Consider the following 25,002-nt stretch of genomic DNA (forward strand, 5'->3'; position numbering starts at 1 on the left):
CAAGACTTTCATGATGGCGCAAGAACTGGGTCTCGTCATCAACAAGAAGAAATCTCAGACTGAACTGAGTCAGACTCTTCTTTATTTGGGGATAGTTCTGGACTCAGCTCGTTTTCGGGCTTCTCCCTCCCAGGAGAGGCAGACCAGCGCCCTCGAGAAGGTTCAGGAATTCTTGGAGAGACAGAAGTGCTCAGCGAGGGATTGGATGAGTTTGCTGGGAACCCTCTCCTTGCTCGAACAGTTTGTCTCTTTGGGAAGACCTCAGACCTCTTCAACACTTCCTATCAAGGGTGTGGAACAGGAAGATTCAGGAGAATTCCTTTTCCTTCCTCATTCCAGCAGAAATCAAGAGTCATCTGATTTGGTGGCTAGATCCAGCTTTGTTAGGAGAAGGAATCTTCCTGTGCAGGAAGAACCCAGACCTAGTGTTGTTCTCAGATGCTTTGGAATCAGGATGGGGAGCAACACTAGGAAGCAAGGAGGTCTCAGGCTCTTGGGAAAAGGAACAAAATGGATGGCACATCAACAGGAAAGAGTTGATGGCTATTCTGTTAGCATGTTAGCACTGAAGGCCTTCAAAGACTCAGTGTCAGGGAGGATAGTGGAGGTCAATTCGAGAACACCACGGCTCTTAACTTACATCAGAAAGCAAGGGGGAACTCACTCTCTGTCTCTGTTCGAAGTAGCAAAAGAGCTCCTTCTGCGGTCGAAGGAGAACAATGTAGGACTTCTAACAAGATTCATGCAGGGACAGAGAAATGTAAGAGCAGACATGCTCAGGAGGAAAGGGCAAGTTCTTCCCATGGAATGGACCCTCAACCACCAGGTCTGTCAGAGTCTGTGGAAGTTATGGGGGAGACCTTTAATAGACCTCTTCACCTCCAACCAAACCAAAAGGATCCCCAACTACTGCTCCCTAGTCCCGGACGAGGAGGCAATAGCAGTAGACGCCTTCTTGATGGACTGGACGGGGATGGACACCTATGCGTTCCCCCCGGTCAAGATCATCAATCTGGTCGTCAGGAAATTCGTTCTCCTCGAATCAGGAAGAATGATCCTGGTAGCTCCGTTCTAGCCAACAAGAGAATGGTTCACAGAAGTGGTGAACATGTTGGTGGACTTTCCAAGAAGCCTTCCTCCAAGTCCAAAGCTTCTCAAACAGCCCCACTTCGAGAGGTATCATCAAAACCCCCTTGCTCTACGTCTGACTGCCTTCAGACTATCGAGAAGCTTGTCAGAGCGAGAGGTTTTTCTACGCAAGCTGCAAGAGCTATCGCCAGAGCGAGGAGGGTCTCTTCGCAAAGAGTCTACCAATCTAAGTGGGAAACCTTTAGGGCTTGGTGTAAGCAGCACAAACTTTCCTCAACCACTACCTCTGTGAGCCAAATGGCTGATTTTTTGTTGTCCCTCAGACACGACGCTAAACTAGCCGTATCCACGATTAAAGGATTTAGGAGTATGCTCTAAGCTGTCTGTAGGCACAGAGGCATAGATTTAACTCTAGAATAAAGACTTGCAAGATCTCGTGAAGTCTTTTGAGACAACTAAGCAGGCTCAGTTAAAACCCCCAGCTTGGAATCTGGATGTGGTTCTGAAGTTCCTATGCACCAAGAAGTTCGAACCCATCTCACAAGAGTCTCTTAGAGATGCTACAAAAAAAACCTTCTTCCTGATGGCTCTGGCCACAGCAAAATGGATCAGCGAAGTTCACGCTATTGAGAAGCAAGTGGGCTTTAACCAGAATGGAGCAGTATGTGCGTTGAGGATTGACTTCCTCGCCAAGAATGAAAATCCATCAAAACCCTGGCCGAGGACTTTTGAGGTTCCTAACCTCACTAATGTGGTGGGCCAAGAGCAGGAGAGGCTCCTCTGCCCAGTTGGAGCCCTCAGAGCATATTTATCTCGTACTAAGAATGTTAGAGGCGCATCTAATTCCTTATGGTGCTCAGCGAAAGATCAGTAAAAACCCCTTTCAAAGAATGCTTTATCATTCTTCCTGAGGGAAACAATTAGAGAAGCTCACCTCTTGTGTGAGGAGGAGAACTTCGGTCTTTTGAAAGTAAGGGCTCACGAAGTGAGAGCTATCGCTACTTCACTGGCATATCGTAAGAATATGTCGGTTAGACAGATTATGGACGCAACGTTCTGGAGAAGCAACTCCGTGTTCGCCTCTCATTACCTCAGAGAGGTAAGAGTGGATTATGAAAGGTGTTACACCTTGGGCCCATACGTAGCTACAGCTTCTGTATTGGGTAAAGGAGATACTACCTCCCCTCAACCTTAACTTTTGTATGCCTGTGTTTGGGTTTTGGTTTTTATGGTTGTCTGAGGACTGTGACTTGTGGTACAGTTCCCTCAGTCTAGCTAGATAGCTTAAATCTATTCTGCAAGGTTAGGTGGTTAGTTTGAGTAAGGTTGCAGTTAAAAAAAAAATAAGGGGTGGGGGGGCATAGGTAGTGCTGAAGTCTAGTCAACTTGTTGGTCTCACCCCGTTTGACAGACTCGATTAAGTTGTTTCAGCATGACAGGTCCACTCTTGGCTGACACTCCTAAGGGAAAGCGACGCAAGAGGCAGGAACCTTTGAAGTCAGCTACCTTAGCAGGTAAGGAATCAAGGTGTTTTTTCTCCTACAACTTATTGTTGTCTTCCCAACGATATTAGCAGTCTGTCACCCTCCTCCAAATGTGTGAATCAGCTATATATATATATATAACTGCCAGGTAAGTTCTATTCATAAAAATGGAGTTTTTATGATGAAACAAAGTTTTATGAATATTTACCTGGCAGTTAATAAGTCCCACCCACCTCCCCTCAGGAGACAGGTCGGGCAAAGATGATCTGAGGAACAGAAAACGGGAATGATTCCAAGTACCACCATGTAAGGGTTGTTAACCTAACCGCACAACCACCACACGGTGGTTGCCGCGAGTTTTGAAAAATTCTGCCGGACGTCAGAGACTATAGCTATATATATACAACTGCCGGGTAAGTATTCACAAAACTTTGTTTTATCATAAAAACTCCATTTTACTTTAACATTTTGATAACTTTAACGGTATTGTTAATAACGGTGGTAATAAAATTTAGATCAGTAAGTTATTTTTCCTTAAAAATCCACCATAATTCAAATTATTCTCACTCTTTCTCCAGTCTTGCACCATGTGTTTTATTTTCTTTTCAATTTCTAAAGATAAAGTAAGTAAAGTAACATCAATATCATCATTACATAACCAATACTTTGTAAGATATCTGTTGCTAGAAAAGCTAACTGATACACAGATGTGTAATTGTGTTAGTTTGTTTGTTATGATCGGTGAGGGAACGTAAACAATGGTTTTGGGTTTAGGCAGCGTGTTTAGCAAAAGCAAGATATAAAATCTTCAATTTATTTTGAATTTCTAAGGGATATAGTATAAGCTAGACTATAGACTGATGGTTTTGTGATTCACAACTTATTTTATACAACAGATATGACCTAAATTCATTAAAGTTTGCCCTAATTTTCAACCTCGTCTTATGCACGGAAATATATTGTACTTCTGGGATGCCTCTTAACTTTGGCTATTTTTATCTTTTTCTGTATTATCTTCAGATTGTAGTTGCTTGCTTGCTTTGTTTATGACATATGGTTGTGGCCTGGAAAACTTGAACGAAAGTGCTGCAGGTTTATGGGCAAGTTCTTTAGTAAATTTCCATCAACTTTATACTTTTTGTTCCATCAACTTTATACTTTTTGTTACAAGTGTTTGTCTTCAGCTCCTCTGCAGTGGGTGACGTTTGCAAAGAAGAAAAATAAGTCCAAGGGATTCTTTGAATTGGTACTTAGCAACCCAACCCAAAATTGATGCTGAAAGAAGCTAGCTCCTTTTTCTCTTATAGTATAAAACTTGCTGCCTCTTCCAATGATTACCCCAGGGCAAAGTCCTGTAAAGGAATTTGGAAGGGGAGGAGACCCCAACTTTTGTTACATTCCCCAGCAAAGGTAATAGTACTCTTCTGCCTCTCAATCAAAATATTCCTACTATTGTGCTGCCTGACAATGTGAGCAGGGACCTGGACCTACGGAATTTTTGTGGCTTTCCATGGGTATTGATGACATGTCATCAGCAGAGAAGCTTCTCTAGGTGCTGTCTGATGCCAGTACTTTGGAGTCTTCCCTTGCTCTTCTCTTCTGTTGTTCCAACTGCAGAGGAGCTACGCAATGTGGTTATGATCAATGAGCCCTCTCCTGTTGTAGAGGAGGATCCTGTGTCTATTCCCACGACAGTATGGTCGTCACTGGTCCTAAAATCCTTGAAGTCTGAGAAACCTGGTAATTGGGGAAATATGTTTACTCGCACTCCTCCTCCCCAGTAATCCTCCGTCTTGCCTTCTGCTGAGCTTTCAGAAATGAAGCCTGCCTGTCCTGAAGATGTCGCATAAGCCCATGAGGACAGTTTTGCTGTAGTCTCAGGAGACTTTAATCAATTTCCTATCATGTTTGCGTGAGAGGTAAAGCGGTACCAAAACCCTTGCTAACAAGTTGTTACAGTATGTGGTACAAGAGCTCATGCTCCTGCTACCAGTACTCAGTCTTGCACATGATATTCTTTCTCCTGAACATTGGTTTGACTTTTCGGTTTAGCCTATTAAGACAAATGTCGCAAAGAAGTAACGAGTTCCCTTATGCATGCATAGGAGATTAATGCAGTAGATGGTTCTCAATATAGATACATTTGACAAATATCTCTAAGTGACTGGGATCCACATGTTCAGTCTCCGTGCTCCTGGTCTCCACATGCCCGGTTTCCTTGCATCCATAAACCATGCAATCTGACCCTTGGGGCTTCTTCAGGAGCCCACAATTCAAGTCTCCAGTGGTTTATTCCTCATTAACTTGTTCTAACCCTTTGACATCAATGCAATGAGACCCTCCAGCGACCTAAGAGTCTTCTTGGCATTGAGCCCCTCCAACAAGCCAGGCCTGGTTTAAGTATGCGACATGACTGGTCTTAAGACTCAGTATCTTCTGGGTGCCTCATTGCATTCATGCCATGTTTTGCCAAGTCCTTCTCAACCCAGTGACATGCACTGATTGGTGCAATAGTCTCCTCGCCCTTCAGAGATTAATGCACCTACTGCATATGAGGGCATGAGAACTAGGGCAGCTCGTTCTGCAAAGGGGATTCTGATAGTCATTTGTCAGCTCCTTCTCCTGTGGATTATCAACCTCACACCATTCTTGGTCTGGTTCATGAATAATTAGAAGGGAAGAGTCCACCGAGGTACATATTGAGTCCACCCTCTTGTGAGAGGGAGGATTCTCTGGCGATCGTGGACCTTACGGCAGCTGACCGTGTGACTGTGGAAGTTGAGAATCCCGAGACTGATAAACTTTAATTAAGGCCCTTGTACTAATTCATGAATTCAGATTTAGTGTCCTCGGGGAGGCAACCATGGTTGCCCATCAAGTGAGGAATGACAGCCATTGATCAATGTTTTGGCCCATCTCAAAGCTTTAAACCTGCCCTTGAGTTTCCTTGGTTGATTCTTGGTCACGGGGCGCTTGATAGAGTCAGTTCCCAGATCTGCATTCCGAGGAATTTCCTAAGCTCCAATCCCTCAAACAAGACTAATGAGCTTCTCTGTTCCGAAAGTAGCAGAGCCGTTACTATTTGCTATCAATCCAGAAGTAGCTGAGATGGCAGCAGGGACCACATCGGAGAGACTTGAGCATCAGGGCCCCTCGTTCTCAATGCATGACTCCACATCCATGGTTAAACTTCAAGCAGCATCCTGGATTGACCACTAGTCAGGAGTAGTTGCATAATTACACACATCCTGAAATGAGGAAACAGTACACCAACTCTGTCCTCTCAGGTGCAAAAGTAGCGATGTTCTTGGTATATCAGTCAGCTAATGAGTGAGCCAACAGGGTCTTTAAAGGAGAGGGATGCACTTGCCTGCTGCTTCACTGGTAGAGAAGAGGAAGCAATTGCCCCATGGAATGCCCCAGTATTGGAATCTGCAGAAGTATGAAGAGGCTACAATGGAGAAAAGGAGAAACTCATTCACATTTAATGGCCTTGGCCCTTTAAAGGTAACAGCAGCAAGAGCTTCAAGCATAACCATCTTTTAAAGTCTGCTCGAAAGGAGCCTTCAGCAGCCTCCCAGCTTGATCTACTCCTCCAGCTACTTCCTTCTTAAAGAGAGGCACGGATAACATTCCACCATTTTGCCCTCAAAATGGCCAAGCCCGGAAGGAGAGGGATACCTGTTGAACTATTGAGCAACATGGCAGTGACACAGAGAGAACAGCTGGGTGGTGGAACTCCTCCCAGACGGATATCACCTTCCTTACATCAGGTCTTATCATCTCGCTCTCATAATATTGACATTCTTGTTCTATCCTCCAGAGTTATTGAAAGCTCTGAAGCTTGCGGCAGAGGTAAAGGTGGTGAAGCAGAAGATTGCACTTTAGGTCATCCTAGACGGTTTTATAGGCCTATACAATCTGCTTTTCTTGGCGAAAAAGTTTGTAGAAACAGATTCCACTACAAGATGGAGACCGCAAGTACCGTACATTCCACCATCAAGAAAGAAGACTTCATGCTTTCTATGAACCTGAAGAATGTTCATTTTCAAATATTGATCCATCTGACCGACAGAAAGCACCTCCACTTTGTCGTCAAGGGAGTTGTGTACCAGTTATAAGCCTTGTTTATTGTTCCTACTTCAAGTGTTCAAGTGACTGTTCCTACTTCAAGTGTTCAAGTGACTGTTCCTACTTGTCTTGACATTGAACCCACACGAACTGGATGTGTTTAATGAAGTGTCTTCATGATTGCTTGAACCTGTCAATCCTCAAGGTAGCAGTTGCTCCAGGAATGAGATAGACTGATTTCCTTTTGTCACAATCTGGGGATCATGATCATTTGGTAGAATCAAGTCTCATGCCCAAGCAGAGGATGGAGTACAGTACTTAAGTATGCTGATAGACCAGCAGCAGTGAAGTTCTTCCCATCAAACGATTGTATCAGTAGACTCAGCAAGGTAGAGCAGTTGTTCCTGAACGATCAGGTACTTCGGTTTGACCAGTGGCAATGTCTTCTACAGTCATCATTTTAGGTAATCTTTCATTGTTGTGTTAACTCAATCCGCAAAGACCCCTACACGAGCAATTGCCATCGATCACTCCTACCTACCAGTTGCTTTAGAGCAGTGATTCTTAACCAGGGGTGTCGCAACCAGTTCGTAAGGGGTGCAAGGATGGCCTATGAATAATTAAAGCAAACTCATTTTTATATATGCATTGTATTTTTTATGAAATTAACCTTTGTTCCAACATGGAGTACTTACCTCGAACTACTTTCTAAGGAGTATCTGGGATTTCCTCTCAACCGACCAGAATTTTGTGTAGTTTACCCTATCTCCGTTTTCTATGCGGGGGAACCTCTGGCGGAAGGATACACGCCATGAGGCGACCCAGGGTCAGAGAGCGTGCTCTCTCAGGTCTCGACCTTCAGTAAGTTTTCTGGTCGCGTCGTGATTACACGCCGCGCTCTCTTCACCCAGTGCGACCCTTTGTGTCTCACGTGATACCCACGCAGTCCCCTCGTGTTCAAACCTTACCTTATCCTACCTTTCCCTCTGTGTTCCTGTGTCGATTGGTGCTTGTGTGTTGCATTATGGAGCATCTCCGCCGTTGCCCTGTGGGGCCTTTCTTTCCAAGCCGGGAGTCGATCCCCACTCTTTGTGTTCGTCGTGTAGGGGTAGTGTGTGTTCCCCTACAGCCACGTGTCCGGAGTGCGAGTCCTGGAACGAAATTCAGTGGGTGCGCTACGGCACTAAAAAGAAGGCGGCGACCAAGAGATCGCCGAAGAAGTCCAGCTTTGCCTCGCCCGATGTCTCTTCGGAGAGGTTTTCTGCCGCCTTCCCCCTACCCAGAGTAGGGGACGAGGTAAGTCTGTTGCGGGGAAGCGGCCCATTGCTCTTCCCCAGGAGTCTGTGATGTCTGTAGATGGGGATGTTGTGTCGGTTTAGGCAAGTTGGGGGCCTGAGGGAGGGACGGGAGTGTGTTCGGGAGACGAGGTCCTGGTGCCAGCAGGGCCCGTTTCTACCGATGATCCCATGTGGGGGAAGGCCGCGACAGTCTCTTCCCCTGCATCCTGGATCTGTGTCTCGGGTATGTCAGTGACCAGGGGAGACGCCGAGAAGGAAAATTCGCCGAGTTTGCACCCCCTCGCATGGGCGCCTCCGAGGATGCCCTTCAGGTCGCCCATGAGACTGGAGGAGGAGTTCGACACCTGGTTCGCCCGCAAGAAGGTGCCTCGCTCTCCCACGGCGCCGTCGGCAACGCTCCCGCCCGTCTTTCTTCAACCTTCTTCGTCAGCGGACCGGCACGAAGCCCCACCAGCAACTCGAGACACTTCGGACAACTCAGCGGATTTCCGCTCCTACCAGTCATCGGCCTCTTTCAGGTCAGACGCCTTCTCCTCGGAGGACGAAGGACCGAGGGACTCAAGGAGGAGACGGGAGAGGTCCTGCAGGAAGAGGTCCCGTTCCCGGTCACGCTACGCAAGGAGACGTTCCAGATCACCCAAGAGGAGCCGTTCCTCGAAAGACAAATGGGTGCGGGTCACCATCCCCTGTAGCCACCTCCTAGGAGCTTCAGCAGCCCCGAGTACCTCTGGCTGGCTCCCTAGAGCTCCTTCACCACCCCCACGACACGGCTCCTCCAGCAGACCCGATCGCCGATGGAGGTCATCGCACCAAGGCTCGAGCGACAAGCATAAGTCCGCGAAGGTTCCGACTTCATCCGCCCAGCGGAGACTGTCGCCCCTTCGGCCTGGCAGCTTTGTCCCGGCCTCCGGCCCTTCGACGGCCCTCCCGGAACGTAAGAACCAGCCAGCTGGCACAGGGAAGCCCGCAGTTCCAAGGAACCCTGCAGGAGGGAGTAGACCCGTGACGGCTACTCTCGTCCCAGCGGAGCTGTCCGTGCAGCGAGTCGACCCGCCAATGGCTCGGCACGAAAGGAAGGTGCCTCCCCCTCACACGGAACCCTCCGTCTTCGACGTGGAGACTCAGGCGGAGGACCAGATAGCCGAAGGCCTCGTGGAGGGAGGAGAATGCTCGACGGACAAGGTCTCCACCTATAGGAAGGTCTTAGCCCTCATCAGGCATCATCATAGGTTAGATGAGCCGAAACTCGCGACAGAACAAGCCTGGCTCTCGGGACTTAGCAGGATGGTGGATAGTCCTGTGCAGCAGAAGCCTTCGCTCTCCCTTCCCCTGGCGAGGGATGTTAGGCTGGGTATGGACCACATAGATAGGTTCATAGCCAGCCAGGCGGACGCCCCCAGGAATCAGAGCGCCTCCAAACTCCTCCAGGGTCTGAAAACGCAGAAACGCTTTTATCTCCCGGAGGGGCGTCGGGGAAGTCCCTGTATGGTTGAGCCAGCGATTCTATCCTGAACCAGGGAGAGGCGGAGGATAGGGCATCCTCCGCTCCAGTGTGTTTTTCCCCGACGGAAACCTCCATGATGGAGGATATGGCCCGGGATCTTGTGTATGTCTCTTCATGGTTGGACTGATGGGCCCGCACGTTGGTGGGCTTTCAGGCATCTCACGACCTCTCCGTCCCCGGCTTTCAGGCATTTCACGACCTCTCCGTCCCCGAGAATCAGTCCTTGCTGAGGGAACCGATTAGTTCGGGCGGGAAAGCGCTCAAGTTCCTCTCATACCAGTCCCTCTCTCAGGCAGCCAACTGGGTCCTGCGGAAGAGGGACACCATCCTGAGCAAGCTAGTTAGAAGACTACCCAACCGAGAAGCGAGAGCCTTGAGGAGCTTACCTCTGTGGGGCGAGTCGGTGTTCCCCCTGAAGGAAGTAGAGGAGACTATGGAGAGGGTCAGGAAGCTCAAGGAAGCAGGAGATCCCAGACCCCCACCTGCAAGATGTCCAGCCCACAGGAGATCCTCTTCAGATGTCCCTCACCCACCCCGCCGGTTCAGCCTAGAAGAGACTCCCCGTCGGTGTCTTGGCACCAGCCCTCGCAGCACTCCCGTAGGGGTACCTCGGCCCCAACGTCAAACTTCAGGTCTTCCTATTCTAACTCCAGGAGAGGGCGTTCCAGCCGCGCCTCTAGAAGGAGATAGGAAGGGAGGCCCCCTACTCCTGCCGAAGCCTCAGGTAGGGGGATGCCTCAAACACTCTTGGCAAGCTTGGCGGGACCACGGAGCGGACCCGTGGACCGTAGCAGTACCGAAGGAGGGGTACAGGTTGCCCTTCCTAGCGGAACCGCCCCCTCTGATCCCGGACCAACAGGCGGAGTGGTTGGCGCCCAAGGACCCCTTGAGAAGGACAGCATTGCAGGAGGAAGTTTCGGCCATGCTAGCCAAAGGGGAGGTAAAACCAGTCAGGAAACCAGGACTGGGGTTCTACAGCACTCTTCCTGGTGGAGAAAGCGACCGGGGGTTGGAGACCGGTCATAGATCTTTCGGCCTTCAACAAATTCGTGTGCAAGACCGACTTCAAGATGGACACCCCGAAGTCGGTCTTGGCGGCCTTGAGAGAAGAAGACTACATGATGTCCATAGATCTCAAGGACGCCTACTTCCAAATCGTCCATGCCTCCAACAGGAAGTTCCTAAGGGTAAAGTGGGGTACCCAGACGTTACAATTCAGAACCCTCTGCTTCGGACTGTCGACAGCTCCTCAGGTCTTCACGAGGATCTTCGCAACAGTCTCAGCCTGGGCACACGAATAGTGAATCCGCCTGATTCGGTACCTAGACGACGGGTTGTTGCTTTCAGTCTCAGAGGGAGAACTGAGGGAGCAAAGCGCGAAGCTTCTGCGGTGTCCTGGGTATCACCATCAACCTGGAGAAGTCACAGCTGATACCCTCAACCAGGATGACCTACCTAGGGATGGTTCTAGACTCCCGGTTGGCGCGAGCCTTCCCCTCCTCGGAGAGACTAGACAACCTAGATCAGATTCTCCGCCCCTTCCTAGCGGGCCAGACCAGGAGAGCCAAGGACTGGCAAAGATTAATAAGCCACCTAGTGTCATTGGAGAAGTTGGTCCCCCAGGGACCCAGGGGAGGTTCAAACTCGGGGGCATTCAATGGAACCTGAAGGAGCTTTGGAACCAGGGGGACTTCCCGCACAAAATAGTCCCGGTATCCCTGGAGACGAAGGAAGTTCTGAAGTGGTGGCACGACAGATCAAACACCCTCAAAGGAATACCCCTTGCAGTCGACCATCCGGAGATGCTGCTGTTCACGGATGCATCCAAGGAGGGTTGGTGAGCCCATCTTCTCGACAAGTTAGCAAGAGGAAAGTGGGACTTCGAGGAGAGGAGCCGTCACATAAACATGCTAGAACTGATGGCTGTACAAAGGGCATGCCGAGAATTCGCCCATCTACTCCGGGGAAACACCGTGGCTCTGATGTGGGACAACACCACGGTGGTGACCTACGTGAAAAAGCAGGGAGGACTGAAGTCGAAGGAGCTGTGCAGTCTCACAACGGAATTCCTGGAATGGGCGGAGGAGGAACAGATCAAGATCACTGCCAGGTTCATTCCGGGAAAGAAGAACGTCCTAGCCGACGGCCTCAGCAGGGTGCGTCAAGTAGTAGGGTTGGAATGGTCCCTACACCCGGGAGTGGCCCAGACTATCATCCTGAAGTGGGGCTCTCCAGTGATAGACCTCTTCGCCACAAGGCTAAACGCACAGCTCCCCGTGTTTTGTTCTGTGCCAGATCCGACAGCAGCGTTCGAGGCCGCCTTTCAACATCCGTGGGACAATCTTGACGTATATACCTTTCCTCCCTTCGGGATGCTCAAACAAGTTCTCAACAGTTAGGCAGGTGAACAACCTGTGGATGACTTTGGTAGCGCCCTGGTGGCCGGAGAGAGAATGGTTTGCGGACCTAAAGGAACTGGCCCGCCTTCCACCTCGGCCCCTTCCGGACGCCCCAGACCTCCTCCGACAATCTCACTTGCAAAGGTGGCACAAAAACCCTCACGCGTGAAGGTTATCGAGCGTCTCCTGAGGAGGGAGGGATATTCGTCGAAGACTGCGTCAAGCATGTCAGGTTATCTAAGATGGTCCTCGGTAGCGATATACCAAGCAAAGTGGGCTACCTTTACGAAATGGTGCACCTTGAAGCTCCATTCACGAGATAGTCGACTTCCTGGTCTATTATTATTATTATTATTACTTACTAAGCCACAACCCTAGTTGGAAAAGCAGTATACTATAAGCCCAGGGGCCCCAACAGGGAAAATAGCTCAGTGAGGAAAGGAAAAAAGGAAAATAAAATATTCTAAGAAGAGTAACAACGATAAATATCTCCTATATAAACTATAAAAACTTTAACAAAACAAGAGGAAGAGAAATAAGATAGTAGTGTGTGCTCGAGTGTACCCTCAAGCAAGAGAACTCTAACCCAAGACAGTGAAAGGCCATGGTACAGAGGCTATGGCACTACCCAAGACTAGAGAACAGTGGTTTGATTTTGGAGTGTCATTCTCCTAGAAGAGCTGCTTACCATAGCTAAAGAGTCTCTTCTACCCTTACCAAGAGGAAAGTGGCACTGAACAATTACAGTGCAGTAACCCCTTGGGTGATGAAGAATTGTTTGGTAATCTGTGTTGTCAGGTGTATGAGGATAGAGGAGAATATGTAAAGAATATGCCAGACTATTCAGTGTGTATGTAGGCAAAGGGAAAATGAACCGTAACTAGAGAGGAGGATCCAATGTAGTACTGTCTGGCCAGTCAAGAGACCCCATAACTCTCTAGCGGTAGTATCTCAACGGGTGGCTGGTGCCCTGGCCAACCTACTACTACGAAGTGGGCACGTCCATACCAGCCATCAAAGGAGTCCGGGGAGCGTTGGGCCAAGTCTTCCTACTGAAGGGTATCGACCTAGGAGCCTCCAGACACATCTCGATGCTCATCAAGAGCTTAGAGCAGTCGTGTTCCCCCCAGGCCGTTAGGGTGCCCCAGTGGGATGTGGCTAGAGTGTTGAAAATGCTTTCGGAGCCTCCCTTCAAACCCCTCAAGGATATCCTAGACAAGGAGCTCACCCTCAAGACGGTCTTCCTGTTAGCCCTTGCGTCGGCGTAGAGAGTAAGTAAGATCCATGGGCTGTCATACGAGGTCTCACACTCGAAGGGGTGGCGAGAAGTAACTTTCAGGTCCTTACCTAACTTCGTAGCCAAGGCCCAGAACCCAACGGTTTGGGACCCTAGGTTTGAAGAGTTCACAGTGCCAGCAATTCCGCGTTCGGACAACCCGAGGGACTTGCTACTGTGCCTGGTCGGATCGGTACGTAAGTACCTAGAGAGGACTGCCAGACTTCGACCTGGGATCAAGAGTCTGTTCGTCTCCTCAGGACTAGTGAAGAAGCCGGTCTCTAAGAACACGATCTCCTTCTGGCTATGGCAGGTTATCATTAGAGCCTACAGCAGTTCGGGGGTCTCTCTTTCGGGAAAGCCGAGACCCTATGACATGAGGGGCCTGAGCACCTCATTGGCCTTCGAGAGAAACATGGCAGTGGGCCAGATCCTGAGGGCAGGCACTTGGTCAAGGCAGTCCACCTTTACGGCTCACTACCTAAAGGAATGTTCTAGGAAATCTTTGGACGGTTTCCCAATTGGTCCCGTCATTTCTGCGCTCCAGAAGATTTAAGGTGTAGCCCCGGGGAAGCCGTGGGCGGCAAGTCCATGAGACACAGGTTCCTTCCTTACCTTTCCCCCTCCATCACCCTTCCCCTACATGGGCCTTGATTCCTTCACCTTCCATGGGATACACAGTCAGTGAATGAATACGTCTCCGAGGATTATTACAGAGGTGAGTTACTTAGACACTAAGATAGTTTTGCGTAGTTTTCCCTCATTTCCCGTTTCTATTTTTGGGGCAGCAGAACCTAGCCTCCTATCTAGGTTCGTTTTTTCCCTTCATCGCGGTCTCTAGGTTGGGAAAGGACACTCCCACCTCCTAAGGTATAAGTCTCCTAAGAAAGTAGTTCGAGGTAAGTACTCCGTGTTGGAACAAATCACGAATTTCAAGAAATTTGTATTTTTCCTAACAAACTACTTTCGGGTTATGGCCCACCCATCCTGCCCCGAGTGCCTTACAGGACTATTAGAAACCTATCTATCATAAAACTTACTGAAGGTTGAGACCTGAGCGAGCACGCTCTCTGACCCTGGGTCGCCTCATGGCGCGTATCCTTCCGCCAGAGGTTCCCCCGCATAGAAAACGGAGATAGGGTAAACTACACAAAATTCTGGTCGGTTGGGAGGATATCCCAGATACTCCTAAGAAAGTAGTTCGAGGATTCCGGGCTGCCCACAGGCAAGAGCCCGGGTCTTACACAAGGTAAGGCAATCTATACAGACATAGTTCGAGGTAAGTACTGTTAGGAAAAATACAAATTACTTAAAATTTGTGATTTTGTTTCAATATTGTTCTGAGATAGAGATAAACAAAGTTCTAAACCAAATGAAGTGGCAAAATTACAACAGACATGTATGCAATTTGAATCGAGAAAATAATAATTTTCTCCATGAGTGGGTACATGAAATGGATATGTATTTCAATGACCCCATTGTGCATTTCTGGCCAAAAATAGTTTTTATCTTCAATATCAACCATGCTGATTACTTGATCAGAATGGTACTTTGACACAGCACTCTATAGACCTCCCCCTAATTTTTGGTACCATAGTGCATTTTAAAATCTCGTTAATTAAGGTGTTTACTCTTGTCCTATTAAAGCTTAAGGCAAGTGAATCAGGCAAGTAGGTAAAGTAATTCGAATACTTGCACTCCCCCGTTCCTCCCCTCTACTTCCCCCTTCTTTCTTGACCATCATCCTATCCCTCCAGTAACCCCAATTCCTAGTCTCTTCGGTGTTGCTTACTCTACCTTTTCTGTAATTTGTAATATTTGTTAACTGATAGAATTGATATGTTTGATTCTTGTTATAATTCTTATTAACATTTCATGATATTGTGGTATTTCGGCAGTGCGTATAAGTTTAGAGTCTTTAGTCTTTTTATCCAACTTGAACCTGCTCTGAGGGCTTCTTAAATCCTTAAATTTTTGTGCGACATACTGCTACGACTTGGAAAGATAACCAAAATTCAATCTCATATTACATTGGTTAAGACCCATCATACAATTACAAGAGATTCAGATATCTATAGCCAAGCTTTATTCCTTTTTAAGGGCAGGTTCATCAAGTTGGATAAATAGGCGAAAGGCTATAAACTCATGATACACCAAGACGAAATACAACAATGGCTCTAAACTCCTTATACACCAGGAAAAAAAATGCAACAATATCATGAAATGTTAATACAAATTATTACAAGAATTCAACATATATTTGTTAATAACTGATAACAGATTACAGAAAAGGTAGAGCAAGCGACACTGGAGAGACTAGGAATTAAGGTTACTGGAGGGATAGGAGGTTGGTCAAGAAAGAGGGGGGGGGGAGAGATCAGAGGGACGGGGAGTGTAGGTTATCAAATCGCTTTGTCTACTTACCTAATTCACTTAGCTTAAGCTTTATTAAGACATTAAGACAAGAGTAGACACCTTAATTAACGAGACTTGAAAATGCATTATAGTATAAAAAATTAGTGGGAGGTCTATAGAGTGCTGTGTCAAAGTACCATTCTGATTAAGTAATTAGCATGGGAGATATTATAGAAAAACAAACTTTTATTTTGCCAAAAATACATAATAGTTTTGAACAGATGCTTGCATATTTGGCTGATGTGTACTTAGCACTCAATGAACTCAATCTTTCTCTGCCGGAAAGGTACCTTGTTACTGCAAGGAATCGGCTTCATTCAAAGAAAAACTTCATCTTGTGGATTAAGCATTGTGAAGTTGGGGGAATTTGGTAAATTTCCCCTGCCTGGAAGGGACAGTCACATAAAATGCTACCCTGTATCCAGACTTTGTTGTAAAAATTGCTGGACATGCAGATGCTGTGTACTTCATTTGAGGGTTACTTCTCGTGTGGAAAGCCGTAAACCTGTGACAAGTGGATCCTGAACCCTTTCATGCAGAATTTGGAAGATGTTGGTGATGACATCAGCATCAAGGAAGATCTCATCAATTTGAGATACAATTGTGGAATCCTAATAGAATTCACCAATTGTCTGCTGGAGCACTTATTGGTGGTCAGTTGGAGCCATTCTGGGCTTCTCAGCTGGAAGCATGCACTGAACAGTACTAGCAAAGAAAATTCTCTTAGTGCTTCTACCTTTTGCAACTATTTACCCAAGTGAGCAAGGATATTCTTGTAAACTCCACATCAAAAAAAAAAAAGCAGCAGCAACTGAGTCGATAGGCTTGCTGTGCAGTGCAGGTAAAATGATGTAAATTCATTTTTATTAATATGTACTCAAGATTTTTGTCATCAAAATTGTAAGCTGTATGAATAAAAATTAAATAAAACTTTATTTTAGCACTTTTTTTGTATTTCAGCAATCAGGGGGTGGATAATCTGGCCTGGTGGTCTAACGATGAAAACCTTGCATCCTTCTGGTTCCACTCGACTCTAGAAATGCCGCTTTTCACAGATGCACCCAAGGAGGGGTTTGGCACACACCTGAGGAACTAGATCATCATAGGAATAGGCTCCATAAAGGGAAAGTACCTGTATATGAACCTGCTATAAAAGCTAGCAGCACTCCCAGCATTGCAAGCTTTCTGAGAGTTCTATAAGGGCACTCAGTATCGTAACTGAGGTGGCCTGCATAAAAAACCAAGAAAGCACTGTTTTGCCGTTCTTCTGTGAGTTGGCAAAGCAGCCACACACTTGGACATTCGACAGTGCTGTAGAACTGTCAGTAAGGTTCATTCCAGGTGAGAGGTGTTCTAGTTGACACAGTCACCAGGGATAGGTAGTAAGGCTAGAGTGGTCCCTACTTCCTTGCATACTATGAAAGGCTTCTGGTTATTTATAGTTCCCCATCAGTCAGTCTATTCACCTTCCAGTTAAACAAGAAACTCCCAGTTTTCTGCTCTCCAGTTCCAGATCCATCTGTGGCACTGAAAGTTGCCTTCCTACATCTCTGGAACAATATGAATGCTGATACCTTTCTGACAGATTCATCTAATACTCAAGACTGGTCGTCATTGAGCTACATGAAGATGTCCCAGTCCAGGCCTGCTATTGCTCCTTGTACAGGTACTGTCTGTCAACCCCATCTGCAGAGGTATTCCAACTCTGTGGCATCCTCTGTCACTTTATGTGCTGACTTTCCAGCATCTACTCCTAGTGAAGGACCTTTTGGTATGCATTGTACAGGCGATTGCTAAATATCCGTGGAGATCATTTGCAGCCATTTTCTGAGATTGGGCTTGTAGAAGGGATATTTATGTGGGCGGAAGCTCTCTACAATTGATTTACAATTTCATCCATCCCTCAAGATTTTTTTTTTTTTCTTTTTACCCAAAGAGAGTATGTAAACTACCTGGCATTTCATATGTCAAGAGTCCTTTCGATGATGAATGGAAGGTCTCCTTCACTTTGCCCTGGAGTTTGTTGCCAGAACCCACCCATCCATGACTCCAAGTTCAAGTACTTCTCTATCTATTTTCTCCAAGAAGCAACTAGGTGGGCTCAGGATGACATGGTTCTCTGTCCTCTTGGGTTACTACCCGAGGAGAACTGAACGCTTAGGTCGAAGCACCAGAAGAGTGAAGAAGGTATCCCACAGTACTGTTTTGTTCTGGCTTAATAATTCAGGAAACAATCAGACATACTTACTGTGCACGCAACAAAGTAACAGATGGCACAGTCAGGGGTATCACCATGGCCTTCAGGAAGTACATGTTTGTTTTGAAGCCAGGAATCTGGAAATGTCAGACTACCTTCACTGCCCACTCTCAACTAGTTTGCCTTGACATACAAACTACAGTACTTTGAAGTGTAAAACTGTGCCTGATGGCTTCTGAGAAATACAAACTTTGCTTTGCTTCCTCCATCATTTGTTCTTAATCGAGGGTTGAGGGCTTCTTCCTCTATCCCTTCTTCTACTCAAAGCCTTTTTCCTCCATGTTCTTAGTCGAGGGTCGAGTCCTCCTTCCTCCATCCTATGTTCTTAGGGTAGAATGCTTCTTTGTCTATCCTTTCCTCCTTCCTTTGTTCTTAGTTGAGTCCTTCTTCCTCCACCCTTTGTTCTTAGTCGAGTCCTCCTTCCTCCATCCTTTTTTCTAGTCGAGTCCTTCTTCCTCCACCCTTTATTCTTAGTCGAGTCCTTCTTCCTCCACCCTTTGTGCTTAGTCGAGTCCTCCTTCCTCCATCCTTTGTTCTAGTCGAGTTCTTCTTCCTCCACCCTTTATTCTTAGTCGAGTCCTTCTTCCTCCACCCTTTGTGCTTAGTTGAGTCCTCCATCCTTTGTTCTTAGTAGAGTCCTTCTTCCTCTATCCTTTGTTTTTAGTAGAGTTCTTCTTCCTCCATCCCTTGTTTTTAGTCGAGTCCTTCTTCCTCCATCCTTTGTTTTTAGTCGAGTCCTTCTTCCTCCATCCTTTGTTTTTAGTCGAGTCCTTCTTCCTCCATCCTTTGTTTTTAGTCGAGTCCTTCTTCCTCCATCCTTTGTTTTTAGTCGAGTCCTTCTTCCTCCATCCTTTGTTTTAAGTAGAGTCCTTCTTCCTCCATCCTTTTTTCTCAGTCGAATCCTTCTTCCTCCATCCTTTGTTCTCAGTCAGGTCCTTCTTCTTCCATCCTTTGTTCTCAGTCAGGTCCTCCTTCTTCCATCCTTTGCTCTCAGTCGACTCCTCCTTCCCTCCTTTGTTCTTAGTCAACTCCTTTTTCTTCCATCCTTTGGTCTTAGTAGAGCCGTGTCCTCCTTCCTGTCAAGCTAATCTGTGGTTAATATGATTGTAGTAACATTGTTTAAATTACGTAACAATTTTAACACGAACTCCTAATAGACTATATGATTTGATAATCATCACATGCAATCTTGGAAGTACAGGGTGGTTTTAGAAGAGGTAGGGGTTGTATGAATCAGATTTTTACAGTTAGGCAGATATGCGAGAAATATTTAGCAAAAGGTAAGGAGGTGTATGTTGCGTTTATGGATCTGGAGAAAGCATATGATAGAGTTGATAGGGAAGCAATGTGGAATGTGATGAGGTTATATGGAGTTGGTGGAAGGTTGTTGCAAGCAGTGAAAAGTTTCTACAAAGGCAGTAAAGCATGTGTTAGAATAGGAAATGAAGTGAGTGATTGGTTTCCGGTGAGAGTGGGGGGGCTGAGACAGGGATGTGTAATGTTGCCGTGGTTGTTTAACTTGTATGTTGATGGAGTGGTGAGAGAGGTGAATGCTCGAGTGCTTGGACAAGGATTAAAACTGGTAGGCGAGAATGATCATGAATGGGAGGTAAATCAGTTGTTGTTTGCGGATGATACTGTACTGGTAGCAGACACAGAAGAGAAGCTTGACCGACTAGTGACAGAATTTGGAAGGGTGTGTGAGAGAAGGAAGTTGAGAGTTAATGTGGGTAAGAGTAAGGTTATGAGATGTACGAGAAGGGAAGGTGGTGCAAGGTTGAATGTCATGTTGAATGGAGAGTTACTTGAGGAGGTGGATCAGTTTAAGTACTTGGGGTCTGTTGTTGCAGCAAATGGTGGAGTGGAAGCAGATGTACGTCAGAGAGTGAATGAAGGTTGCAGGGTGTTGGGGGCAGTTAAGGGAGTAGTAAAAAATAGAGGGTTGGGCATGAATGTAAAGAGAGTTCTATATGAGAAAGTGATTGTACCAACTGTGATGTATGGATCGGAGTTGTGGGGAATGAAAGTGATGGAGAGACAGAAATTGAATGTGTTTGAGATGAAGTGTCTGAGGAGTATGGCTGGTGTATCTCGAGTAGATAGGGTTAGGAACGAAGTGGTGAGGGTGAGAACGGGTGTAAGAAATCAGTTAGCGGCTAGAGTGGATATGAATGTGTTGAGGTGGTTTGGCCATGTTGAGAGATTGGAAAATGGCTGTATGCTAAAGAAGGTGATGAATGCAAGAGTTGATGGGAGAAGTACAAGAGGAAGGCCAAGGTTTGGGTGGATGGATGGTGTGAAGAAAGCTCTGGATGATAGGAGGATAGATGTGAGAGAGGCAAGAGAGCGTGCTAGAAATAGGAATGAATGGCGAGCGATTGTGACGCAGTTCCGGTAGGCCCTGCTGCTTCCTCCGGTGCCTTAGATGACCGCGGAGGTAGCAGCAGTAGGGGATTCAGCAGTATGAAGCTTCATCTGTGGTGGAAAATGTGGGAGGTTGGGCTGTGGCACCCTAGCAGTACCAGCTGAACTCGGCTGAGTCCCTGGTTAGGCTGGAGGAACGTAGAGAGTAGAGGTCCCCTTTTTTGTTTTGTTTCTTTGTTGATGTCGGCTACCCCCCAAAATTGGGGGAAGTGCCTTTGGTATATGGATGGACATCATCTCATGCAATGCACTATAGGCATTGCTTGAGGTCCTTGCAAAATCCCTTGAGCCCTAAGCTTCACTTGCATTTTATACTTGTATTTCACCTATATTCCTGCTTGCTATATTCAATCTTGCTTTCCAACCTCCTCCTGCAACTGAAAGGTTTTCCTCAAGTTGCATCTTGCCACAATGACCCAAATTTAAGATATACATTCCAATTGTGTCCTCCTCCCTTCCCTCACTCTCAAAGCAAGTATTGTGGGTTTAGGTATGTGCAGTGAAATGGGGGTTATGTCTCGGTTTTGCACAGTAAATTCAAGTGCAATTGAGAATGTGATGCAAGGAATTGAGGCAATCTATGATTTATTGCAAAGTGTTCACTTTTAAATTCATGTATCTGTAAAATTTCTTTGCAGTCAGTGATCGAGAAGGGGTTGAAAAATTTGTGAAGTGCGGTTTCAAGCCAGCAATGTCAGTTTTAGGCCAGCCAAGCTATTACAAGCTCTTAGGACCTGGTCGGGCCATAGGCTACGATGGACTTTATGAAACACTATCACATGAATGGATTGCAAATTTTACCACTGGGTGGTCTGACGGTCTCAGCAGACGTCTAAGCAATGGCATTGGTGGTGTTCGAAGAGTAAAGACAGGTAAGGGTTATGATTCAAGAGATATTTAAAGTACAGAGTTGAGATAGGCCTTGAAAACTGATGCTACAAATATATGGCATTTTCACATTTGTAAAATATATCATATTTTCAGGAGAACTGTGCCCCATTGTTGGACGAGTTTCAATGGACTCAATTACTGTACGCCTTCCAGAATCCCCAGAGGAAAATGAAGTATTCCAAATTATAACAGATGATTTTGATGACACAACATCTGCAGTTGGAATGGCAAGGAACTTAGGAGCAGCAGTTTATGAAATGCCTGGAAACTGGTCTACAAGACTAGCAAGAGTATATTCCAGAAATGGAAAAATTGTAGAGATATGTCCTGCTCTTGAATATACATGTTAATCTGATGAAAATTCTGATGCTAGTTTAATTTTCGTCAATTAGTAAATAAGTTTTTGACCCAGAACCATACCCTAACTTATAAGAGATATAGTAACTCGTATTTATGAGTAATTGTTATTTTTGTACTCCTGTTGACTGATAGACCTGATTTCCTTGGTTAAGATGTTTCACTGTCCTTTTAGCACAAAGAGAAGCTTTAAGGGAAGCAACACATAACCTGTCAAAAGTCAAATAAATTAATTTTGAAATTTTAAACCTGAAATATTAAACAATAAGCTCCTCTTATAATTAGTACTTTAGAGTTGTTTCAAACCCAGGACATTTTTACGCTGATAAATTTTTAATCTGAAGATGTTCATATTTAGCTTAATAAAATCATCAATAAAAAGAAATATTTATCAACTTACCTAGGTTGTGAAAAATAACAGAAAATGCAGATTTCCTTATGACATTCAGTAATTTGAATGTATTAAGGATTCTTACAAAAGCTATTAACTCCTATAAAGTGAATCCTTATTCATAACACGAATATCTGAGATGATTGTCTGTAATAAATTGACAAATATATATGTTATTTGCTAGTCATTCCATACAACCGCTCAAACCATGCAAGGTCTGAACCTGTATTCACTTATTTTGCATATGAGCAAATTTGTAAGGCTCAACATATTTTTACATAATCATGTTGACTTCAATTTCACAATTATACATAATCATGTAGACTTCAATTTCACAATTATCAGTCTCCAATCAACAATGATTATATTATAACTAGATCAAGCACAATACCATAAAGTTAAGAAATTGAAATTTATTATAAAGCATACAAAAGAAAATGTTAGATCCTACTGTCCCACCCCACGAAATTACTCAAATATACAACTGTCCCACCCCACGAAATTACTCAAATATACAGTCAATCTTTGCTATCAATAATACATGAAAATCTTTCAGATACTCAGACAAGTTCATCTCCCCACAAAAACTTTATGTAATAGGAAAATGTCGAGATAATTTTTTCTAATTATACATTCTAAGGTTTGTATTTGCATAAAAATAAAATTTCATGCCATAAAATATACTATCTGCTGTAAATAATGAAATAATATTTTTAAACTAAAATTTCCCCACTCACATTTGAAAATTAAAAGGCCATTAATTCAGAACCAGCTTCATGATCTCAGTTTAGGGAAAATTAATTTTTATCTTGCTACCATACAACCTCTATACACCACCACCTAACTGCCATTGCCAGATCAGAACAATGGAGGACATCAAGAGCAGATCCAGTTAAATAAAGAATATATGTCTGATTAGTGAGGGTCTGACATCTAACCTGATGTATCACTGGGTGGCATTTGCATTTAGAATCATTTGGATGCTTGGACATAAAATATTTGTGGAAAACATTGATTTTGCTTCCCTTCACTTTAAATATGAATGAAAGCAAGGAACGCTTAATGGTCCCCCACTGCTAAGTCACTATTAGAAATATTTAAAGGATAAAGTATTATAATGAAACTACCTAAAATGCCTTTCCATATTGTAAAATATTTTTACCACTCTCCATGTCCTCATAAATGGTAACTGGCATTAAGAACTTGATAAATCTGTTGGCCTGACGCTGTCATGAGACATGATACCTGTCTAAGACAGAGGAAAATTATAAGGATGAAAATTGCCACTAATACTGTAAACCCTTCTCTTTAGCAAACTCATATAAATTGTTGGTAAGAGCACAAGTAATGCATGTGTTTGTCAAGTTAGATATAAATTGAAAAAACAAACTCCTCATGAATGAAAATGCCAGTATGTACTATGTAACTTTGTCTTTGACAAAGCGAGTGAGGAAAGAAGAGATCATTATTGTTATTTAAAATAAATCTAAACATGTACATCTATTATTATTATTATTATTATCATTACAGTACTACTACTGTACAAGCTAAGCTACAACTCTAGTTGGAAAAGTAGGATGATATAAGCCCAAGGGCTGCAACAGGGAAAAGTAACCCAGTAAAAAAAGGAATTAAATAAACTACGAGAAGTAACGAGCAATCAATATAACATTTTAAGAACAGTAGCAACATTAAAATAGATTTTTTTTTATATTAAGTATAAAGAGAGACTCATGTCAGTCTGTTCTACATAAACTCATTCGCTGCAAGTTTGAACTTTTGAATTTCCACCGATTCAACTGCCTGTTTAGGAGGATCCTTCCACAATTTGGTAATAGTTGGAATAAAACTAATAGAATGATAGAGAAGGCATGACTATTAGAATTAATTATATTACATGAAGTCACAGTAATTTACACATGATGCTACAAAGAACTACAGACTGAAGCAACATCCTCATGTTTTAATACCAGCAATTCTAATAATACTGTATTAGAAAAATAACTAGCACTTACTCTATAAAACTTAAGCTGGTACCTATAGCTGTAACTTCTGGCAATAATGCCGAGCAAATTGAAAAAAATAGGTTTAAGATAACTTAAGGAACTAAAACGGGTGGACTTTTACCCAAAAAGATTGACTACTCCATATTAACTATTTAAATTAAGTACAGTAATAGGCTATTGCGCCAATAACTCCCTTAGCCAAATGCTACATCAACAACACCTGCGGAATAACTACCTCAAACCACTAGGATCACATTTGGTAGCACTAAACAAACGTCTCTTATTACCTCTTGCATCTAAATCTGTTGGCCTGGACTAATAAATTTAAGGTAATAAATTAATATGCATCACTGAAGACTACACAATGATGCAAGCAAAAGGAAAACGTAACAATGGAAGTCAAACCATCAAGGACACTGACTAAAAGCCGACTATATTTGAAAAAGAAGAAAAAAAATTAATTTTTGACTACCTTAAAGATTGCCATTGAGCACAAGTAGTGGCTTACTCTGAAAAACACTTTTTAACTTCTTCAAAATAATTTTTTCATAGCTTACTTAACCTCTTCAGTCAGACAGGAACTCTTGAAATTTTGCTGCTAATAGTTTAAACCAAAAGAGACACAACTGTATCCCTATACAGTTATGTCTCTTTTGGTTTGAATTATTAGCAGCAAAATTTCAAGAGTCCCTGTCTGACTGAAGAGGTTAAGTAATCTATGAAAAAATTATTTTGAATGAGTTAAAAAGTGTTTTTCAGAGTATAATGTATATAGTTATGAGAAACTCGTTCAAGAATTGAATAGACAGTGAAAGAAGGAAATGGTTGTTAAAAGGAGAGGAGGCAAGGAAAAGGTGGGCGGAATATTTTGAAACTTTACTGAATGTTGAGGATAATAAGGAGGCAGATATAACTGCTGTTGCAGGTGTTGAGATGCCAGTGATGGGAGATGAGAATGAGAGAGAGACTACAAGAGAGGAAGTGAGGAGAGCACTAGATGAAACGAGAGAAGGGAAAGCATCTGGTATAGATGGTGTGAGAGCTGAGATGTTGAAGGAAGGGAGTGTGACTGTACTTGAATGGTTGGTGAGATTGTTTAATATGTTTTGTGTTGTCAATGGTACCAGTAGATTGGGTTTG

The 25,002-nt window shown here is 44.6% G+C and overlaps 1 protein-coding gene across 4 annotated transcripts in view; it reads left to right on the plus strand.

The window, feature by feature from the left end:
• The window catches only part of LOC137627613 (alanine racemase-like), an 82,845-nt gene extending 59,492 nt beyond the window's left edge, over nt 1-23,353 (plus strand). For all 4 annotated transcript variants that reach the window (XM_068358698.1, XM_068358699.1, XM_068358697.1 and 1 more), the window contains 2 exons: nt 20,856-21,089; nt 21,202-23,353. In XM_068358698.1, coding sequence (XP_068214799.1) covers nt 20,856-21,089; nt 21,202-21,458 — 491 coding nt within the window. In that variant the 3' untranslated portion in view covers nt 21,459-23,353. The remainder of the gene's footprint in view (nt 1-20,855; nt 21,090-21,201) is intronic.
• The last annotated feature ends 1,649 nt before the right edge of the window (nt 23,354-25,002 follow it).

This window comes from Palaemon carinicauda, chromosome 35, assembly GCF_036898095.1.
Source record: "Palaemon carinicauda isolate YSFRI2023 chromosome 35, ASM3689809v2, whole genome shotgun sequence".
Classification (NCBI taxonomy): domain Eukaryota; kingdom Metazoa; phylum Arthropoda; class Malacostraca; order Decapoda; family Palaemonidae; genus Palaemon; species Palaemon carinicauda.